Source organism: Apium graveolens, chromosome 6 (genome assembly GCF_009905375.1).
Source record: "Apium graveolens cultivar Ventura chromosome 6, ASM990537v1, whole genome shotgun sequence".
NCBI lineage: Eukaryota > Viridiplantae > Streptophyta > Magnoliopsida > Apiales > Apiaceae > Apium > Apium graveolens.
In genome coordinates this window covers 172,073,178-172,094,733 of record NC_133652.1, presented here as the reverse complement: position 1 = coordinate 172,094,733, position 21,556 = coordinate 172,073,178, and the positions used below count along the sequence as shown (strand labels likewise).

General features: G+C 36.9%; 2 protein-coding genes and 1 long non-coding RNA gene across 3 annotated transcripts; 1 reads left to right on the top strand and 2 right to left on the bottom strand.

Moving 5' to 3' along the window:
• Positions 1-1,016: 1,016 nt before the first annotated feature.
• On the top strand, positions 1,017-2,573 carry LOC141665591 (protein NODULATION SIGNALING PATHWAY 2-like). Its single transcript, XM_074471580.1, has one exon. The coding sequence runs from the start codon at positions 1,017-1,019 to the stop codon at positions 2,571-2,573; it is 1,557 nt and encodes a 518-aa protein (XP_074327681.1).
• A 677-nt stretch (positions 2,574-3,250) lies between these two features.
• Positions 3,251-7,157, bottom strand: LOC141666408 (pentatricopeptide repeat-containing protein At2g30100, chloroplastic). Its single transcript, XM_074472393.1, has 2 exons — positions 6,094-7,157; positions 3,251-4,421 (listed from the first exon to the last, which is right to left on the bottom strand). The coding sequence occupies exons 1-2, from the start codon at positions 6,841-6,843 to the stop codon at positions 3,648-3,650; spliced, it is 1,524 nt and encodes a 507-aa protein (XP_074328494.1). The 5' UTR covers positions 6,844-7,157; the 3' UTR covers positions 3,251-3,647.
• A 3,951-nt stretch (positions 7,158-11,108) lies between these two features.
• On the bottom strand, positions 11,109-12,371 carry LOC141664298 (uncharacterized). Its single transcript, XR_012551950.1, has 3 exons — positions 12,204-12,371; positions 12,005-12,082; positions 11,109-11,143 (listed from the first exon to the last, which is right to left on the bottom strand). It is a non-coding gene; the product is annotated as an uncharacterized LOC141664298 (long non-coding RNA).
• Between the last annotated feature and the right edge of the window lie 9,185 nt (positions 12,372-21,556).

Sequence of the window (21,556 nt, the reverse complement as noted above, 5' to 3'; positions counted from 1 at the left end):
CTAATGCAGCCAATATACATATGCCAAGTATTCTGTTAGGATTTGCATTTATCCAACTACGTCCAATACCTGATGATCATAATAATGCAACTCTCAGAAGGCTGCTGTAATAAAAAAAATTAGTGGTTAATGATTTTTAATTCATAAAGTTATGTTTTTACTGAATCCCTCTTCACTTGATAACATGGGGGTTGATATTTGAAAATTTGAGAACCATATATGTTATGCTATTCTGCAAGCAGAACATGTTTGCAGAACAATATGTTTTTGCAATGTTCTGCAATCAAGCAGAACGTGTTTGTGACTTCAGGTTCTACTATTGATTGTATAACCAAAATGGATTATGTGGACACTACAAAACTATGCTACATCAAGTATATGTTGTATTTGTATCCCATGCCGTACTTAAATATGCTCTTGCGCCCTCGTCTATTTACTCAAATTTCAATAGCCTAAGTCCAACCATAAGCTTACACAATGCTAGATTTCTAAAATCTTCCATATAATAACGTTATGGTTTCTTGCAGCATTATCCAATCAATAAGATAATCTAATTATCCGTAATTAGTTATGATTACGGAAGTTGAAAAGATCATTTCTTTAGAGTTCATTGTCATAATGTGTATCGATGTTGTTATTGCCTTAAAACAGCAGTCAAACAACATTATTTTTCGTACTAACCAAGAGATCTGATAAGGTACAATTGTACCATGTGTATGTATATAAAACTCTTGATATTGCTAATGTAATTGTGTTTGATGCATTTGTCCAAGTATACTTAGTTATGCCAGAGCACCATGATTGAGAAGCTTCCGATGTGAATACAGGACAGATAATGAAAAAAACAATGAATATGACAAAGTTAACCAAGCTCCCAATCAAATTGGTTTACTTATCTAATCACAATTTCCCTTAGATAGATCACATATACATATAAATACGTGAAATATATGGACAACCAATTTATCTAATTTTCCGCAAAAACCAATCTCTACTCTCTAACTCTTTCTTAGAAAATGATGCAGCAGGGTGAGCTTCTTGAGGCTACCTGGCCTTACAATACTGGGAATTTTTCTTTTGATGGGGTTGAGCTTTATGGTTTAGACATGTGTAATAATTTCGGAAGCTTAGATTTTTCGCCTTCCTTTTTATCCGCTACACCTGATTATTCCTCAGAGATATCTTCCCCGGATCAGTATTTCTCTTCAGGGCCATCCCATAGTTCACAAAATTGTCTTGAATTTTGCCATCAGTTGCCAAAGTTAGAGGAGTCTCCAATGATTGCTACTTCAGAAAAAGGAGTAATTATTGATGAAGTCAGCTGTCTATCTGATTTGATGGAACTTGAAAATTCATATTATTCACATGAAGTCCTTAGCAACAACAAGGATTATTCATTTGAGGTCCCTTCAGCCCAATTACCAATCTGTTTTCCCAAGGAAGACATTGAAACCGATATCCAATTAAGTATTTGCTATCTGATCCAGGCTTATGGAGAAGCCATAGAGAATGGACAAGTAGATCTTGTTAATGCAATAGTGACAAGATTTGAAGAAAAAGCTGATCCTACAGGCGAAACATTTCAGCGCCTTGTGTACTATTTTGTTCAGTCATTGGAGAAGCATATGGATTATCTGAGACAAGAATCATTCAAGATATTCAGGCCGGCTTTCTTGGCCTTGTACCAGATTTTTCCATACGGAAGATTTGCTCACTTCCTCGCAAACTCAGAAATATTAAAAGCGATGCCTTTAGATGCAGAGATGATTATTGTGGACTTTGATATTGGTGAGGGCCTACAATGGCCTTCGCTGTTTGAATTTCTTGGAAGGAAGAAACACCACTGCTTTGTAAAATTGATATCAATCAGGTGGGATGAAAATAACAACAATGCTTCACCTTGTCTGTGGAAGTTTGAGGAAACAAAGAGGCAGCTTAATAAACATGCTCGTTCTTGTAATCTGAAACTCGAGATTGTGGAGATGAGTATGGAAGAAATGGCGAAAGAAAGAAAGACTAAAAGAAGTCAATGGACCGCCTTCAACTGCATGACGAATCTGCCACATATGGGAAGAAGCAGAAGTACAAAGCATATTATCGAGTTTTTGAAGATAGCCAAGGAGTCGATCAACTGTGATGGAAGTACCAACAGCGGTATTATAACCTTTGGTAACGGACTAATGGAAGAAAGAAAGAATGAGTGCAATGGATTTGGGTCTTTTCTGGAAGCGCGGATGGTTCATTTGCATGCGTTGCTTGAATCAATGGACTTGCATTTTCCTTTCCAACTAATTGAAGCAAGGTTAGCAATGGAATGTTTATTTGTGGCTCCATATATATCTTCATTTGCTTGCCTGCAAAAGTGGGAGGAACTTTCTTTGGGGAATGAAGGTTTTTCTATTCTTGGATTGGAGGGTAAGAGGTTGAGCAAAGATAGTATCGCAGAAGGAAAGGAGCTGCTGGGAGAAAGAGGGATGAGTGAATATTGGATGAGTAATGAAGGAGAGAATGAAAATGAAATTGTGTTGGGTTACAAGGGAAACACACTGGTAAAAGTTTCCTGCTGGAATTGATGATCATTACCAGATAGAGTGAAGCTAAATGAATTGTGCTGTAAAATACAAAGAATAAAACGGTTGATGTTGAAAACAGTGTGCAGATGACATTGCCTGCATATGTCTGTACAGATGGCTGTCGTCTTATATCTTCTGGTATTGAGATTTGTGTACATGCCAAATCCAGAAGTGTATTTAGTTAAATCAGCTTTACAGTCTTATGCAGCTTGTACATTACTATTCTACAGTCTTATGCTGCTTGTGAATTACTATGTATTTTTAAACAAATTTGTTTCCAAGCTAAGCTCATGATTGGCAAATTAAAAAGACACAGGCCATGATATTTTAAAAGCACAAATGTTATTCTTAAACAATTTGTTATTTAAAAGCAACAGAGCCTGGCAGTGATGAAGTTATGGTCGGAACAATTGGCTCGCTTTTCTGGTTTCATAGGGGGGTGGTGGTTGTCCCAGAGCTGGTTTACAAGCTCTGTTGCTTTGCCGATTCAGTTTATTTTCTTCTTCTTCTTCTGATCAAGTACAAATCAGTATGAGAATTTAACCTACAACTGATCAACCTTTACCAACAGGCTATCCGCTCCATGCTGATTCAGTTTAACGAAGCATGTTTAGTTTATTCAACAAAGATAAAGAAAATTTACTACCTAAGATATCATGTAGATCAGGCGTATAAACTCACTTGAATATGTATGCTAAAATTTTATTACACCATATACACACTTACTTTAGCATGAGAACAATACAGAAACGAGGGACTTTGGGAACTCATGAAATTTGATTTGGAGGTCCATCAGCCTGCTACTATTCTCGAACCAATTCTACATATAAAATACATACACACAAACAGAAACTTCGTGTAGACCGTATTTATATACACATGATCGTGATTCGTTGCTCCATCTGCCTGCTACTAATCTCGAGCCAACCAATAATATATACGTTACATACACAGAAACTTCATATACACTGTATTTATATACACATAGGATCAATAACAGGGGTCTGCATCCAAATCTGCAAGTGGTTGACACACAGAGCTTCCTCCAGGGTACTTTCGTTCCACCACAAGTTACTAAATCATTTTCGTGATCCACAGATTATATCTCTTTAGATACATATACACCAGGCATGGTCCAATCAAGCTTGCATCAGAGAGGTGCTTGCAAAGTTTAAGATAAGTTTCCACATTTCCAGATTGCTGGACCCTTTTTCTCAACCCCTGTAGCACAGCAGCCCTATCTAGAAAGTCAGGAGACAGGCCCAAATTAAGCATTTTGATCACTGTTTCTGCAGCATCACTATAGTGACCACCCTTGATATAGCCTCTCAATAACCATGACAATGTCTTCTTCTTTCGCAAGGAACTAGTGGCTTCCACTCTCGTAAGCAACCTTGCAATAGCATTCGACTCATTCTGAGAAGCACATATTGCCAAAACCATATCGTAGAGATTTCCATCAGCCTCCTTGCCCACAAGCTTCATCTCCCACAACTGTCTTTCAGCTTCCAGTCCCTGACCAGCGCAAATATACATAGCAAGAAGGCGCTCTAGTACCACGCCTTGAAGGGGCGGGCCTCCCTGCTGTATAACCCAATCAGATAGGCGTACTCCATCAGCTATCAGATCCGACTGATACTCTTTAATAAGCTGAACGTTTTTTCCATCAAGTTCAGAGATCAAGCCGGCTTTCCTGAAAGATTTTAACTTGCGTAAAGCTTTTGCCAATTCATTAAGCTCTTTAACAACAGCTGTCATTGCAATCAGATAGCTGTAGACCTCAGGCTTCAAGTCAGATTTTTTAAAGTCAATCACAAGTTTAATTGCATCCTTGTAATTTCCTTCCTCCTGGCAAACAATATTTGATTAATGTCACAATTTGACAACGTAAAGAGACTCAAAAATATATTTAAAAGGTCCACAATGCTACAAAATGTCAAGGAACCCCACAATTTACACAGTTACCAGGCTCATACGACACACACATAAGCCAAAATCACAGTATTCTACAAAATTATTGTATTAAATAAACAAACATGAACTGGCTGTACTTTTTCTCTTCTAAAAATTCCTAGCTACAAGTTAAAATAACACAATTTTCAGAAAATGACCAGAATTACAAAATCTGTCCTAAACAAACTATTGAGAAATAGGAGAGAGACACATGATTCAGAGTACATTTATGCTTCCAACAATCCAATTTGTTAGCCATGTCAGTCTACATCAGGATTCTGGATATTATAAATAGTTAATTGAAGCAAAAAAGGTGAAGTACATGATTACAAAAAATCAAGAAGACAAGAACCCTCTGACAGAGAGAAAAAAAGAGCATCTCCCCAGAGATTAAGTTGGTAAACTACTACATCTTCCACAAGTATGATACCGTATAAGTAAATGACCTCCTAACTTAAACTAAATGATTTATCAAGAAGACACTTAAAGTTAAGAGGAATGAAGGTTCCCCTGCCTAAGTCTATAGAAGCCGTAAATCAGCAGTGATGCTCCACATTCGCGTAAACAGACAAGTGGAACATCACTTCTCTTTTTTCCTAAAACTTACAGGACCCTTTTTTTAACCCCCAAAAAAATCAATCTCTCTCGACTTGTCAACAGATAGCCAATGCACCCTCATTACTTTTGATCAAATTATTAGTGTATGCAATATTGTTCCTCACTAGGATAAATTAGTAAGTAATTAGGTGGAGGCTTGCATTTGGTACCTCCGCAGTTGCAAGAATAGAACCATATTTAAATTACATAAATCCGAGAAATTTAATAAAATTTGGCTAAATAGATTGTAACACTTGAACAATAGGCCATCTGGATGAGTAGAACTAGCCATAGAGTCCAGGAAGAAGGGAAAATGCTATTAGTTATTCCCTAGGAAGGAGTTACAGACTTGTAGTCCTTTTCTCCTTCTGCCTCAGCTTTTATCTTTGTATTGACTATTACAAGATTATATAGTTGATCATCCCTGTTTTCTATTTGCAATGGCTTGCTTAATCTTAACAGTACTAGTTTATGTTTTAGTAACTGTTGAAATCATGGGCGTGTTGATGGGCGTGTTGAGGTGGATCTAGTGGCAAATACCAAATATTCAATTTCAGTTGCAACTTATTGAAGCGTCAGAAGTTAACTGGGACACACTGCAATACTGCATAGACTCTTTTATTTAGGAAAAAGATGGAGAGGCTCACAAATATTTAGGAAAAAGATGGAGAGGCTGACAAATAAGTCAACAGCTGCCATATACTGTTAAGATATGATAATTTAATATAAAATTATGAAATTAAGCAAGTATTTCATATCAAACTTTAATTACAAATCCCCGGCAAGATACCAATTATTAACTTCAATGAAAAATATTGCTCTTTTAGCCGGTGAAGATGAATAGCTGACAATTGGACATTTTGATGTTCAAATGACAGCAAAAAGTTGCCAGAGCCCAAAAGAAACATAATACATTTTGGAAATTCATGACTTGGGAATAGCACGTATACTGAAATAATAAAACGCTTACCATCATTTTCCAAGCTAGATAACCAGTTGGACCTCCTTTTTGCCCTTGTCCATCATCATCCGAGTATGAAATCCCCCTCCTCAAAATCTCCTTGACAAACAAAACCGCTCCATCCTTCTCACTCATTTCCAAATACAACGAAATCACCTTCTCAATCATACTAAAACTCGGTTTCAGTCCAACACAATCCATATCCACAAGTAGATCAACCACATCTCCCACCTCATTCTTTTCCTCAATCAACTTCTTAACCCACGAACACATCAACGAAACCATAAGCTCCATCGTCTCCTTATCGACCCGATTTTCCTTCCTAAGCCAATCAAACACTTCCAATGCACACCAAGAATCCCTCCCCTCTTGAGAAAAATAAACCAACACAAGCTGCAATTCTCGAACCGACAATCTATCGTTCATCTCCTCAAGAACATCAGAAGGGTCCCTCGTCATCCGTTCCAACTCCTCGATAGCCTCGAAAAACCCTTCACTCATTTCATCCTCATCGTCACTAGTAATAAACTTATCCAACTCAACTGACTTCAAAAACCCAAATTCTCGAACTTTCCCTCTACTCAAAACAACAGAATTATGAGTTTTCAAGCTGCAGAAAGTTCCCGAAAACCTAAAAAAAGAATTGGGGGTTTTGAATTTAGTACAGAAAGGAGCTCCAATAAACTTATACTGTGGAAAATAGAATGAATTAGCAAACCCCAACTTGGAATTATAATCAATTCCAGCTAAAAAACCCATTTTTATTAGGGTTTAACCAAGATTTTCTTGATATAAAGAGAAAGTTTAAAACTTTTTTCTTCTCCTACTAATAAGTTGACTTAAGAATCAAAAGGGGGGTTGTTTAATATTAAAGCAAAGTATGTAAAATGCTAATTCTTGGAAGTTTTGGTGAGGCCCAAATGGTATGAAAAAGAGCTAGGGTTTATAGTTTATATATATAATAATGGTAGCAGTGACTGACAGAATGGCATAGCTAAGAAGAGGGGTGAGCAACAAGACGAAATACCAAGAATCATACACCCATTATAATTATCTCAAACATGTCATTTTATTACAACTGCGGACATTTATTTTATTTGATAAATATAGGCTAGGCCCCTGTAATTTGACGAGGTTAGATGTTTAAAACGTGTCCCAATTTATAGCGGTTAGATGATTCAGAAACGTATGGTTTGTTTAAATCCACAATTTCTGGTTTACAAAATGTTTGAGTAAAATGATGTCTATATATTCGAGGTGGATAAGATGGTGAATATATAGTTTTTAATTGAAGTTTGTCGTTTGTAAAATTTGCATTGTTGTACGTTACCAATTTGAGAAATATTAAAATAAATAGTTTATAACTTAAAATAAATTTTTATAAATTATATAAATATTTAGATCATTTTAAGAGCAATTTGCACTACTATTTTGTTTTCCTAACCTCTCAGCTATCTCACGTAGTCAGGTGTCCAGGAAGAAGGATCAGAAGGGTTCGCGAGTTTTTGGAAAACCAAAACACCTCATCTTCGAGATAATAGTCCGTACGTGATATGTTTTGGTTCAACCTCAACAACTCACCGGGTGAATTCACTCCTTTGCCTCGTATTTGAATTTTAATTTTTGTTTTGTTAAAAATGGCCATGCGGATTGATTTTATGAGTTTCACATGACTTTAATTTTTAAATTGAAAAGTTTGTTTTGAAGTGTGATCGGTGATGATATATATCCTTGTTGAATTAGTGTTTTCAAGTTTAGTTTAGGTGTCTCTTGTGAAAATTTACTTGGGTTCGATCTTCATTTAGCATTACTAGAATTGTCAAGCATTTGTTTAATTCTTTTTAAATTACAAGTTCATGATTTCTGTTTATTTGCCTCCCCTGTATTACTTGCTTCAATGTTTGATATATTTGAGATGTCATGTCTAATATATTTCATGTCTAATATATTTCATGTTTATTTTTCAGATCTTAACTAACAGGATATATCAGTTCTTAGTGGAATCATGACTTACTGGAAGTCAGAACTTAAGGATATCACGACTTAGATTATCAGAATATGGATATCAGAACTTAAGTACTGGAGGACTAACAGTTAAGGAAGGAAGCTGATTTACAGGAAAGAAGATCGAGACTAATACAAGAAGAAGATATGCATGGAAAGAGTTAGAGGACTAGAATAATTAAATAAGATATCTAATTGATATATTTTAGGAGACATAATTATATTCCATATCAATTAGAAATTATCTTGTAACTGTGTGTCTATATAAACACAGACATAGGTTTACTCTATAAGAGTTACGATCATCGAGAAGATCATACAATTGTAACCTAGCAGCTCTCGTGATATTTGTTCATTACTAAGAGAGAACAGTTCCATTGTAATAGAGTTTATTATATCGAATACATCTGTTTTCTGTTACTTGTGCTTTAAATCGATTTGATTGTATTCTATACTGTATTCAACCCCCTTCTACAGTGTTGTGTGACCTAACAAGTGGTATCAAAGCCTATCTGTTAACACACATACAGTAAATATCCAAAACAATCATGTCTGAAGAAGAAGAAAATTCAACCAAGCCCGCCAAAACTGAAGAAACTCCAAAGACTCAAACCCACAGTCGATATGAGACTATCAGGATTCTCATGCTGAGAGCTTCTGAGTATCCCATATGGAAAGTGAAGATGGCTATGTTTCTGGAAGCTACATATCCAGAATACCTTGACAGAATTTATGAAGGACCGCATAAGCCAACCAAGCTCTCTGTTGTAGTTGCAGATCAGCTAGCAAAGACCATACCAAAGGAGAAAAATGAATACACAACTGAAGATATCTCATCTATTGCCAAGGATGCAAAGGTAAGGTGTAACACCCCCAAATCCAAGGTCGTGAATTCGGGTCGTTACGATCACTTATCAATTAAATAATTCTCTTTTCATAATATTACTCGACCTTTTATTCAAACTCACACACACACAGGTTATATGCTTAGAAACAGTATCAAATAAATCATCTCCACTTATCTACCTGACGGGGCTGGCGCACAAAAAGCCTACGGAACTCACGAGCGTTCCTTACCCGCCTACGGACAGCAGTCCTGGTCTGATCCATGCTGTTAGTCTGTTGTGATATGATATATAAAAGCAAGGGTGAGCATTATAGCTCAACAAGGTATATATCCCCATAATTAAGTATGTAAGGATAAATAAAACCAATAATTATACTTTGTATCTCCAAAGCGTTCTGAAAGTTTATATGCTTGTCAAATTTATAGTATTCTCAAAATCAACTACAATAGTATATCTACTGAATACTTGTATTCATCTCTTTCTCAAAATTATTTTATACTCGTACTCATTTTATTTCAAAATCTCAAGATGTTACTCGAACCAAGATTCTCAAATGGGTGTGATATATATTCGTCAACATCCCAATTTAAAACTCAGCCTTATCGGCAGATTTCTCAAATGGATTTGATATATAATCATCAACATCCTTATTTAAACTCAGCCTTATCGGCAGATTTCTTAAATGGATTTGATATATATTCATCAATATCCTTGTTTAAAACTCAGCCTTATCGACTCTCTGTTGTATATTTCACAACAGTTTTTTTTCCAAAATGGAAGAAAATGGACTATACTGGAATAAACCACGTATCGGTGATCAGCCGAATACGAAATTTTCTCTACTAGTAGAAGGAATACAAACCTAGCCGCCTTTGGGCTCATCAAGACACTATACGGTGGTTGCCCATTGTCGTGCAAGTCCGAAAGTCAATGGTCACATAGACCATATAACTGTACAATGCGCCACTCCGCGCTTGCATAATGCGCCACTCCGCGCCTGGTCACTGCCCGATACCACTCCGTGCCGGGCAGGCCACATTCCAGTCCCAAAACAATTATATCTTTTGCTCAAAATCCTTTTTCGAAGGAATAGGTCGTTAAAAGTTGACCTTTAAATCAGATGATTTATTCATCACTTTGAATTCAAAATCCTTTTTCGAAGGAATAGGTCATTTAAAGTTGACCAGTAAATAAGATGATTTATTCATCACTTTTAACTCAATTGATCCTTGGGAGTTGTCGGAGTTTTGAATTTAAAATCATTCTCAAATCCCTATCTGTAGTAGGGTGACACATATATTACTCACTTGTTCTTTATTGAACGAGGAAGCAAAACTCTTATGCTTCTAGACTAAGTTCCCAAAGGTTTTGATACGTTTCAAATGATTAATCTCTTTCAAGAGTTTTGAATAATTTAGAAAGTACCTTTGGGAACTATGTCTATTTTTAAATAAGTTTTTAGAAGTCCGAAGATACTAAATATCTAAGGTCTCATAATAATTTAAGAGGGATTCAATAAATTGATAAAATCTTATAAATAAAACATCTCTGTATAAGGTTCAATGAATTAATAAAAACCTTAAATATAAAATATTTCTGAATAAGGTCCAACGAATGGAGACACCTTAATCAAATAATCAAAACCGGATTTGGTATCCTAATATTGCTCTTTGAATAGTTAAATCTTTATTAAATAACATGAAATGATTTATAAACTATTCAGTACATTTTTAAATACTTTCTGGATATTTAATAATCCCTTAAGTATCGCTTTATAAAATAATCAATCAAGTAAGGGTGTCCCTTAAATGAATAAACCAATATTTCTCGAAGTTTAAGTCAAAATCTCAATCGTTCGCTTGATATATATATTACACAAACGTACTTTATTTATCGAAATAGAAATCTTTCGCGTCCGGATCTCTCCGGAATTAAATCGTTATTAAAATATCTCTGACTCTCATTATCATATATTATATTTGAAATACGTTTCAATTTATCATACTCATGTAAAACGAAATTTATTTTCGTAAACAATCGCATAATTCGTATGCATTGATATCATAGACAAGCATATATATTTGAATTGTAAATCACGGCATCAATATCACAACAGTATATATATAGCATGGATAGTATGATATAGGGTTTTGAAAACTTGCCTCGAGTAATCGAAGTGGTATGGTCTCTGGTGTTTGGTTGGCGATCTATAAACAAGAACCAACGGTCTAAGTTAGTACGCGATTAACGTCTCGCTCTTATTAATCAACTTTCGCAACTACTCAAGTATAACGAATTTACGATCTTCACATTCTCAACAATTATATTCTCACTTTATAACATGGTCGAGTTTTGAAATCGATCGTTCGCTTTAGAAAGTCCATTTCGAGTTTTAAGCTCGAACGTGAGAAAACGCGCGTCAAAACTAGGTTTTTATGCGTTTCTCGCTTGCGCTCTCTTTACCAAAACATTTTTATAAAATTGAAAAATTAATATTTTCTCAAAATTCTTTTTGGAAAGTCTTCTCTACTGTCATATCCATTTTTCATAATTTTTCCAGAATCTCAAAATTATTTTAAGTCCTTTAAAATCACCATGCAAGTGGACTTAAGTGCAGTTGGCTAATCGCAGAAATGTTTTACACTAAAATGACCATAACTCCTAAACCGTAAATCTTCTCATGATGATTTACACATGTATAGAAACTACAAAACAAGATATATCTATTAATGGCTAGTGGTTTTCAAATTTTAACCATTTTCATGGCTGAATGTCCTGCAGAAAACAGATCAAGTGCAAGAATGCCCAAACTCAATTTCTACTACTTGATCTTAACACAATCACTACCTATAACCATCATAAACACAAGTACTTCTGAAGATCCACTCACATACACCTTATATGCTCTATCTTGTACCACATACATGGATTACAACTCAACATCTCAAGTCTTTAGTAAGAACATAATCAATACAAACTCAAACAAACACAATCCTTTGGATCTTAACACTACAACAAACATAACTCTTAAATCCAACCATAAAACCTTAAAGGGTTGAAATTTATACCTTCTTTGACACTAAGAAGGTTATTTCTTGGATTATTGAGGCTTGGTTTGCTTAGAAAACACTTAGAAGGGCTAGATCCTTAAGAAACAAAACCAAGAAACAAGTTAGAATTTCGGAGTTACTTTTCAGCACCTCATTCAAACATTTTTATAAAATTGAAAACAAATAATTTGAGGCTGAAATTTGGTACGAAGCTTACCCATGATATATAGAAGCTATGGTAAAAATTTCATGATATTTGAATGAGTATATTTTGAGTTATGAATTTTTCTTTCTCCCTTGCTCAGAAAATCCGAACTGCTGGAATGAAAAATGGGAGAGCTTTAAGTGAGGGAAAAAGGGTTATTTTCTTTTGTGGCTAAAGTGTGGGAGTGTATAATGAATATATGGGATGTATGCAGCAGATTTGACAATAATTTGGCAAATGTATGGGTTGGTTTGATTGTGTGGTGAAGTGAGAAAAGGGAGAAGTATGGCTTGTGTACTTGTTTGTCTCCCATCACTATTCAACACTATTCCACTAACTATTCTAGTTAGCTTCTAATCACCTAGTTACACTCCTAACTACTAGTTAGGACTTGGTTATGCATGGCCAATTTGCATGGAATTTAATTTCTCATTCGTTTATTTATCGTAAACGCAATCGTCATTCCATTCCGATAGCTTCCACGTATAACGACTTGTTTCGTAGCGATTTCTTTTTTTCGCTTATAATCCTATAACCAATTCCATTCCTTCTCTTGATCATAGAAACACCTTGATATATTATTTATTTCACGTAGTATTCCCGGTTCTACGCCATTCTTTACGGATACGAAAACACGTAGTATAATCGTGAATCTTCGAATTCCGTCGGCTTTTACATTCACTTATTTTCCTCGATAAACAAGAATATGATCTCGGATTCTCAAAATTCCACTATTCATTTTATGATGATCCCCATACGTATTACTTAATCAACTCAAGTTACTATTCACAGAAGTTTTAAAATATTACAAAAATCAGGGTTCTTACAGTCTCCCCCCCTTAAAAGGATTCCGTCCCGGAATCAACTCACAAATAGATGGGGCTACCTTTCTCGCAGGTGGCTCTCTAATTCCCAAGTAGACTCCTCGACCTTGGGATATCTCAACAAGACTCTGAATAGCTTGACACTCTTGTCCCTGAGTACTTGCTCTTTTCAACCAATGATTTCAACTGGTTGCTCAATGTCGGACAGATCTAGTACTTTTCATGTTTCACTATATTCTTGGTATCCGCATTATACTTTCTCAACATTGGCACATGAAAAACACTATGAACCTATTGAAGGTTTGAAGGTAAAGCCAATTCGTATGCCACGGTTCTATTCATCACAAAATCTCAAAGGACCCATATATTGGGAACTCAGCTTCCCTTTCTTTCCAAATCTCATCAGTCCTTCCCATGGTGACACTTTCAAAAATACATGGTCACCCACTTCATACTCTCTATCTTTTCGTGCTAAGTCAGCATATTTACGCTGTCGGTCTTGGGCTGCCGCTAAGCATCCTCTGATCAACTCAACTATGTCCCTCGTTCTTTACACCAAGTCGGGACCTAGTAACTTTCTTTCACCAACTTCATCCCAGTACAAGGGTGAATGGCACCTCCGACCATACAGCGCCTCATGTGGGGGCATTTCTATACTCACATGATAACTATGATTGTAGGAAAACTCTATCAAAGATAGGTGTTCATCTCAATAACCTTAAAAATCAATTACACAATTTCTCACATGTACTCCAATGTCTGAATGATTCACTCACTTTGTCCATCGGTTTGGGGATGGTATGCAGTACTCACATTCAGTTTGGTTCATAAGCATTCCTGAAAGTTCCTCAAAAAAAATCTGGAGTTGAATCGGGGATCTCTGTCAGATACGATAGCTACAGAGACTCCATGTCTTATCACAATTTCCTTGATGTATAGCTCTGCTAACCTATCCACCATGTAGGTTTTCTTGATTGGAAGAAAGTATGCTGACTTGGTCAGTCGATATGTAATTACTCATATTGCATCACGATTAGCCTTAGCTCGAGGAAATCCTACCACATAATCCATGTCTATTTGTTCCTACTTTCACATCGGAATTACTAAGGGTTGTAGGAGTCCCCTCAGTCGCTGATGTTCCCCCTTCACTCTTTATCAGGTCAAACACTTACTGACCCAATTGGCCACGTCTCTTTTCATGTTGGGTCATCAATAATATTCCTTTGGATCTCGGTACATCTTGGTACCTCCAGGATGAATTAAATATCTATAATTATGTCCTTCGCGTAAAATTTCATCTTTTAATTCTCGAACATTCGGAATCCAAATCCGGTTTGCATACCTCATAATTCCCTTATCATCTTTCTCACATTTGACTTCTTCTCAGTCAAAGATTCTCGCTCTTCATTCGTCTTCTCTTCCTGACAATATCCCATCTTTTCTAACAATTCCGGTTCTAATTTGATCTCAAATAGTCCATCAGTCCCTTTACCGGTGACTTCACCTCTATCTCCATCTCCTCGAGTTCTCTCACTAGTTCCTCCGGCGTTGTCAACATCTTGAGTCTCTCTTTACTATTAAGGGCATCGACCACCACATTGGTCTTCCCTGGGTGATATAAAATCTCACCGACATAGTCTTTCATTAACTCTAACCATCTCCTCTGTCTCCTGTTGGGTTCTTTCTGAGTAAATATATACTTAAGGCTCTTATGGTGAGTGTAGATCTCACAATTTTCTCTATATGGATATTGTCTCCAATTCTTTCAAAGCAAAACTATTGCTGTTAATTCTAATTCATGAGTAGGGTATCTTACTTCATATTCCTTCAGCTACCGTGAGGCATAAGCAACCACTTTTCCATGCTGCATGAGCATGCATCCTAATCGTTTATGTGACGCATCAATATAGATCACAAAATCACCCTTTCCATCGGGCAATGCCAGCACGAGGGCTGTTACCAAACTCCTTTTCAATTCCTGAAAACTTTCCTCACATTTTTCATTCCACACAACCTTTTCCATTTTGCAAGTAGGCCTAGTCAAAGGTCTTGATATCTTAGCGAAATCCTGTACGAACCTCTCATAAAATCGGTTAATTCCCAAAAAGTTCCTACTTCCGTAGGTGTGGTTATTCTTTCTCATTGGAATATTACCTCAATATTGGTAGGGTCAACTAACATTCCTTCACTGCTCATCAATTGTCCTAAGATTTGAACTTCATTTTGCCAGAATTCGTACCTTGAGAATTTGGCAAACAACTTTTCTCTTCTCAATGCTTCTACCACTATCCTCAGATATTCCACATGTTCTTCTTCCGTTTTAGAATAGACTAAAATATTATCAATAAAAATAATGACGCACACGTCCAAATACTTTTTAAACACTCGATTCACAAAGTCGATGAAAGCTACTGGGGCATTCTTTAGCCCGAACGACGTCACCAAGAACTCATAATGTCCATACCTCGTGCGAAATACGGTATTTATCCCCTGTTTTAATCTTCAGTTGGTGATATCCCGTTCTTAGATCGATTTTCGAAAAGTGTACAACTCCTTCAAGTTGGTCAAACGAATCGTCAATTCTAGAGAGAGGGTATCTGTTCTTAATAGTTAGCTTATTCAGTTCCCTGTACTCTGTGCACAATCGCATACTGCCATCCTTCTTTTTGACAAACAACATTGGTGTGCCTCATGGTGACACATTAGGTCTCATCATTCCTTTTTTCAACAGTTCTTGTAACTGTGAAGTCAATTCTTTCATTTCAACCGGGGCTAGCCTATATGGGGCTTTTTGAAACTGATGTCGTTCTTGATGCTAATTTGATAGCGAACTATATCTCTCGGTCAGGTGATAATCCTGAAAGGTCTTCGGAAAACACATCCTCAAATTCGTTAACAACTAGTATGTCACGTACATCGGGGATTCTCTCTTGGTACCCGCCACGTATGCTAAATACGCTTTGCTATATTTCCTCAATAATTGCTTCGCTTGAGCAATATTCAAAAATTTCCGGGTCTGACGCTGACCCTTAATCACAATTTCCTTGCCGTTAGGCATTCAGATTTTAACTTTCTATCCTTTATAATCAATCTGAGCACCATTGCTCGACAACCAATCCATTTTTAAGACCACACCAAATTCTCTCATCCTGAAAGGAATTAAGTCCAACTTAAAGTCTTTCCCTCCTAGTTCCCACTTGCAGATTAGATGAATCTCATTAATTAGAACAACCTCTCGATTCATTATTTCTATTCGCAATAATTCTCGCGTTGGAATCACATTAAGTTTTAACTTGGCCAAAAATCTCGCGATAAAAAAATACTTAGTTACTTCAGAATTAAACAGAATATTTGCAGTAACCAAGTTGAGTAAAAGGTTACCTGCTATCACGCCCTAGCTGGGTTGGGGCAGTTGCTAGAATAATATCCTGGTTGGTTACAATTAAAGCATCTCAGTAGCTCTTTTCCTAAATTACATACCCCGGGATGTTTCTCCCCACATGACTTATGATCTGGTAGGGGTGACCGAAACTGGTTATGAAACGTAGTCCTATATTGACCACCTCCCTGAGCGATACTCTTGCTTACCAGTTCGCTAAACCTGGTACCCACTGCGGGTTGGGACACCGCTCCCCTCTCAGTCCTAATCAGAAACTTCTGTTTATCGCTCTGCCGCCTTGGCTCCCGAACTCCTCTTCTTGCTCTCTTCCTCTTTTTGACTTTGCTTACTCTCTGCCTCTACAATCGAGGCCTTTTTGCACATAGCCTGTTATCTCAAGTAATGACACTCGGTCCTGAATCCATTGTTTCAGCCCTTGCTGAAATCTCCTTGCCTTTTTCTCTTTCGTGTTCACAACTCCGGCACGAATCTCGACAGTTCAATAAATTTGGCTTTGTACACAGCGACTGACATCTTATCTTACTTAATCTCTAGAAACTTCAACTCCATCTGAGCCTCCATAAACCTGGGAAATACTTTTCCCCATGTGATAACCACATCAGTCTCCAGGGTTCCTTTAGGTTCCCACTAATAATTTGCTTCTCCTTTCAACATATAATTGGTGAACACAGTCTTTTGCGTCTCTTCTATGGGCACTATCTCAAAGCTCTTTTCCATTTCTTTCAGCCAAGCTCTGGCCTTAACAGGTTAGCAGTCCCTTGAAATTTCTGGGGGTTTTAACCACTTAAAGGCCTTAAAGACATTAGTAACTGGAACATGATCAACCTGGGTTGAGGGTGACAATTTAAATTCTCTCGAAGAAGATTCATAATTTGGTCCATGGGGTTTCCGCTCTGGCCTTCCCCCTCGTTAGTATCCATAGTTTCTTCTACATTGTAATCCTCTAAGTCGAATTCATTATATTCGATTTCCTCGTGTTCTTGGTTATTTTGGTTTACCAATTCAGCAGGGTTTGCTCTAGTTTCCCAATATGTCGGGGTGGCATTGTTATGCTAATATAAAAGATCACCAATATAACATTATTCGCGTCTCTACTCATTATGTTAAAGTCGCTTAATAACTCGCTTTGTCAGAAATACATTCTCCATTCCTCTTTAGTTACTCGCAACATTGTGCCCACGCACCTGATTTGATGCGTTAACAAGAGACGACATCCTGTCGAGAATATACACGTAGCTCCTAGTGACATCCCACTCTTGGAATTCTGCGTCAGGCTTATTGGTCTTCTCCTCCAGTAGTTCGGAGCTTGCTGCATTGATTGCAGGAGCATGAAACTTTTCAGAAATTATTCTGTCGATTCTCGCTTTCCGTGCCGAACCATAATGGCTTAACGAATGAAATTATTTCGTATTATCGCATAGCATTCTCATCTTGGGACACGCTAAAATCTTCCTTATAGGACATAGATTCCTCAATGGTATAGCGAATACCCTTCTTGGTAGAATCGCTGTTCGTCATGTATTGAACCCTTATTATCGGAACAATACTTTCAACCAATTCAGGTAACGTAATAACCTTAATAGTAAAAGAATTAAGCATCTTGATTCTTGCCTAATATGTCTCCTCAAGGACACTCTATAAAGAGCTATGAGTGGCAAGACTCAGGTTTTCCAATCAACCCATGGTATTGGGGTATCATTTTCATCTCCACTTATCTACCTGACGGGGCTGGCACACAAAAAGCCTACAAAACTCACGAGCGTTCCTTACCCGCCTACGGACAGCAGTCCTGGTCTGATCCATGCTGGTAGTCTGTTGTGATATGATATATAAAAGCAAGGGTGAGCATTATAGCTCAGCAAGGTATATATCCCCATAATTAAGTATGTAAGGATAAATAAAACCAATAATTATACTTTGTATCTCCAAAGCGTTCTGAAAGTTTATATGCTTATCAAATTTATAGTATTCTCAAAATCAACTACAATAGTATATCTACTGAATACTTGTATTCATCTCTTTCTCAAAATCATTTTATACTCGTACTCATTTTATTTCAAAATCTCAAGATGTTACTCGAACCAAGATTCTCAAATGGGTGTGATATATATTCGTCAACATCCCAATTTAAAACTCAGCCTTATCGGCAGATTTCTCAAATGGATTTGATATATAATCATCAACATCCTTATTTAAACTCAGCCTTATCGACAGATTTCTCAAATGGATTTGATATATATTCATCAATATCCATGTTTAAAACTCAGCCTTATCGGCTCTCTGTTGTATATTTCACAACAGTTTTTTTTTCCAAAATGGAAGAAAAGGGACTATACTGGAATAAACCACGTATCGGTGATCAGCCGAATACGAAATTTTCTCTACTAGTAGAAGGAATACAAACCTAGCCGCCTTTGGGCTCATCAAGACACTACACGGTGGTTGCCCATTGTCGTGCAAGTCCGAAAGTCAATGGTCACATAGACCATATAACTGTACAATGCGCCACTCCGCGCTTGCATAATGCGCCACTCCGCGCCTGGTCACTGCCCGATACCACTCCGTGCCGGGCAGGCCACATTCCAGTCCCAAAACAATTATATATTTTGCTCAAAATCCTTTTTCGAAGGAATAGGTCGTTAAAAGTTGACCTTTAAATCAGATGATTTATTCATCACTTTGAATTCAAAATCCTTTTTCGAAGGAATAGGTCATTTAAATTTGACCAGTAAATAAGATGATTTATTCATCACTTTTAACTCAATTGATCCTTGGGAGTTGTCGGAGTTTTGAATTTAAAATCATTCTCAAATCCCTATCTGTAGTAGGGTGACACATATATTACTCACTTGTTCTTTATTGAACGAGGAAGCAAAACTCTTATGCTTCTAGACTAAGTTCCCAAAGGTTTTGATACGTTTCAAATGATTAATCTCTTTCAAGAGTTTTGAATAATTTAGAAAGTACGTTTGGGAACTATGTCTATTTTTAAATAAGTTTTTAGAAGTCCGAAGATACTAAATATCTAAGGTCTCATAATAATTTAAGAGGGGTTCAATGAATTGATAAAATCTTATAAATAAAACATCTCTGTATAAGGTTCAATGAATTAATAAAAACCTTAAATATAAAATATTTCTGAATAAGGTCCAACGAATGGAGACACCTTAATCAAATAATCAAAACCGGATTTGGTATCCTAATATTGCTCTTTGAATAGTTAAATCTTTATTAAATAACATGAAATGATTTATAAACTATTCAGTACATTTTTAAATACCTTCTGGATATTTAATAATCCCTTAAGTATCGCTTTATAAAATAATCAATCAAGTAAGGGTGTCCCTTAAATGAATAAACCAATATTTCTCGAAGTTTAAGTCAAAATCTCAATCGTTCGCTTGATATATATATTACACAAACGTACTTTGTTTATCGAAATAGAAATCTTTCGCGTCCGGCTCTCTCCGGAATTAAATCGTTATTAAAATATCTTCGACTCTCATTATCATATATTATATTTGAAATACGTTTCAATTTCTCATACTCATGTAAAACGAAATTTATTTTCGTAAACAATCGCATAATTCATATGCATTGATATCAAAGACAAGCATATATATTTGAATTGTAAATCACGGCATCAATATCACAACTAGAGCTGGCCAAATGTGCGGGTTTGAACCGCACATTCGGGACCGGTTCGTACGGAAACCCGTAATTATTCGACCCAAACCGGGCCGGTTCAAACCCGCACAATTCGTTAGATCAATCGAGCCGGTTACAAATATAATACTGGAGAACCGGGACTGGGACCGGCCCGCACAGGCCGCACAGGCTCGTCAAGTACACCGGTGGTTTCTTCGACTCCGGTGAGATTCCGGCACAATTCCAATCGTCCAATCGGGACCAAAACGAGTCGTTTGAACTCGTTTATTTCGTCTAATCAACAACAACATGCCCCCAACCACCCGATTAAGCTAACCACGACTGTATTCATGCGATAACTCGTGAGTTTGAGCCATGTCGCCATGGAATCCGGCGATGTTCAAGCTTTTTCCGGCGAAATTCGATTTGCATAACAACAGAACCAAATTCAACGTGCTATATGGGTAATTAAAGTCCCGAACATATAGAATCAAACCCACCCAAGCTCGCGGGCTCGCGAGCTCATTGACGACTCACGAGTCGAATCCGGTTCTCCTTTTCACGGTTCAAACCCGGCCCGAGCCCGATTCGTTACCTGATAGTGCCGGTTCAGTGTCTGGGATCAGTGAACCGAACCCGCCGGCGGCCCGACCCGAACCGCCCGGACCGCCCAACTGGCCACCACTAATCACAACAGTATATATATAGCATGGATAGTATGAGATAGGGTTTCGAAAACTTGCCTCGAGTAATCGAAGTGGTATGGTCTCTGGTGTTTGGTTGGCGATCTATAAACAAGAACCAACGGTCTACGTTAGTACGCGATTAACGTCTCGCTCTTATTAAGCAACTTTCGCAACTACTCAAGTATAACGAATTTCCGATCTTCACATTCTCAACAATTATATTCTCACTTTATAACATGGTCGAGTTTTGAAATCGATCGTTCGCTTCAGAAAGTCCATTTCGAGTTTTAAGCTCGAACGTGAGAAAACACGCGTCAAAACTAGGTTTTTATGCGTTTCTCGCTTGCGCTCTCTTTACCAAAACATTTTTATAAAATTGAAAAATTAATATTTTCTCAAAATTCCTTTTGGACAGTCTTCTCTTCTATCATATCCATTTTTCATAATTTTTCTAGAATCTCGAAATTATTTTAAGTCCTTTAAAATCACCATGCAAGTGGACTTAAGTGCAGTTGGCTAATCGCAGAAATGTTTTACACTAAAACGACCATAACTCCTAAACCGTAAATCTCCTCATGATTATTTACACATATATACAAACTACAAAACAAGATATATCTATTAATGTCTAGTGGGTTTCAAATTTTAACCATTTTCATGGCTGAATGTCCTGCAGAAAACAGATCAAGTGCAAGAATGCCCAAACTCAATTTCTACTACTTGATCTTAACACAATCACTACCTATAACCATCATAAACACAAGTAATTCTCAAGATCCACCCACATACACCTTACATGCTCTATCT

What these genes read in the sequence shown, in the direction of transcription:
- LOC141665591 (XM_074471580.1), top strand. Translation starts at nt 1,017, where the DNA reads ATGATGCAGCAGGGTGAGCTTCTTGAGGCTACCTGGCCTTACAATACT.
- LOC141666408 (XM_074472393.1), bottom strand. Translation starts at nt 6,843, where the DNA reads ATGGGTTTTTTAGCTGGAATTGATTATAATTCCAAGTTGGGGTTTGCT. An exon ending in ATCTAGCTTGGAAAATGATG is followed by an intron (nt 4,422 to 6,093) that starts GTAAGCGTTTTA and finishes ATTGTTTGCCAG; the next exon opens with GAGGAAGGAAATTACAAGGA.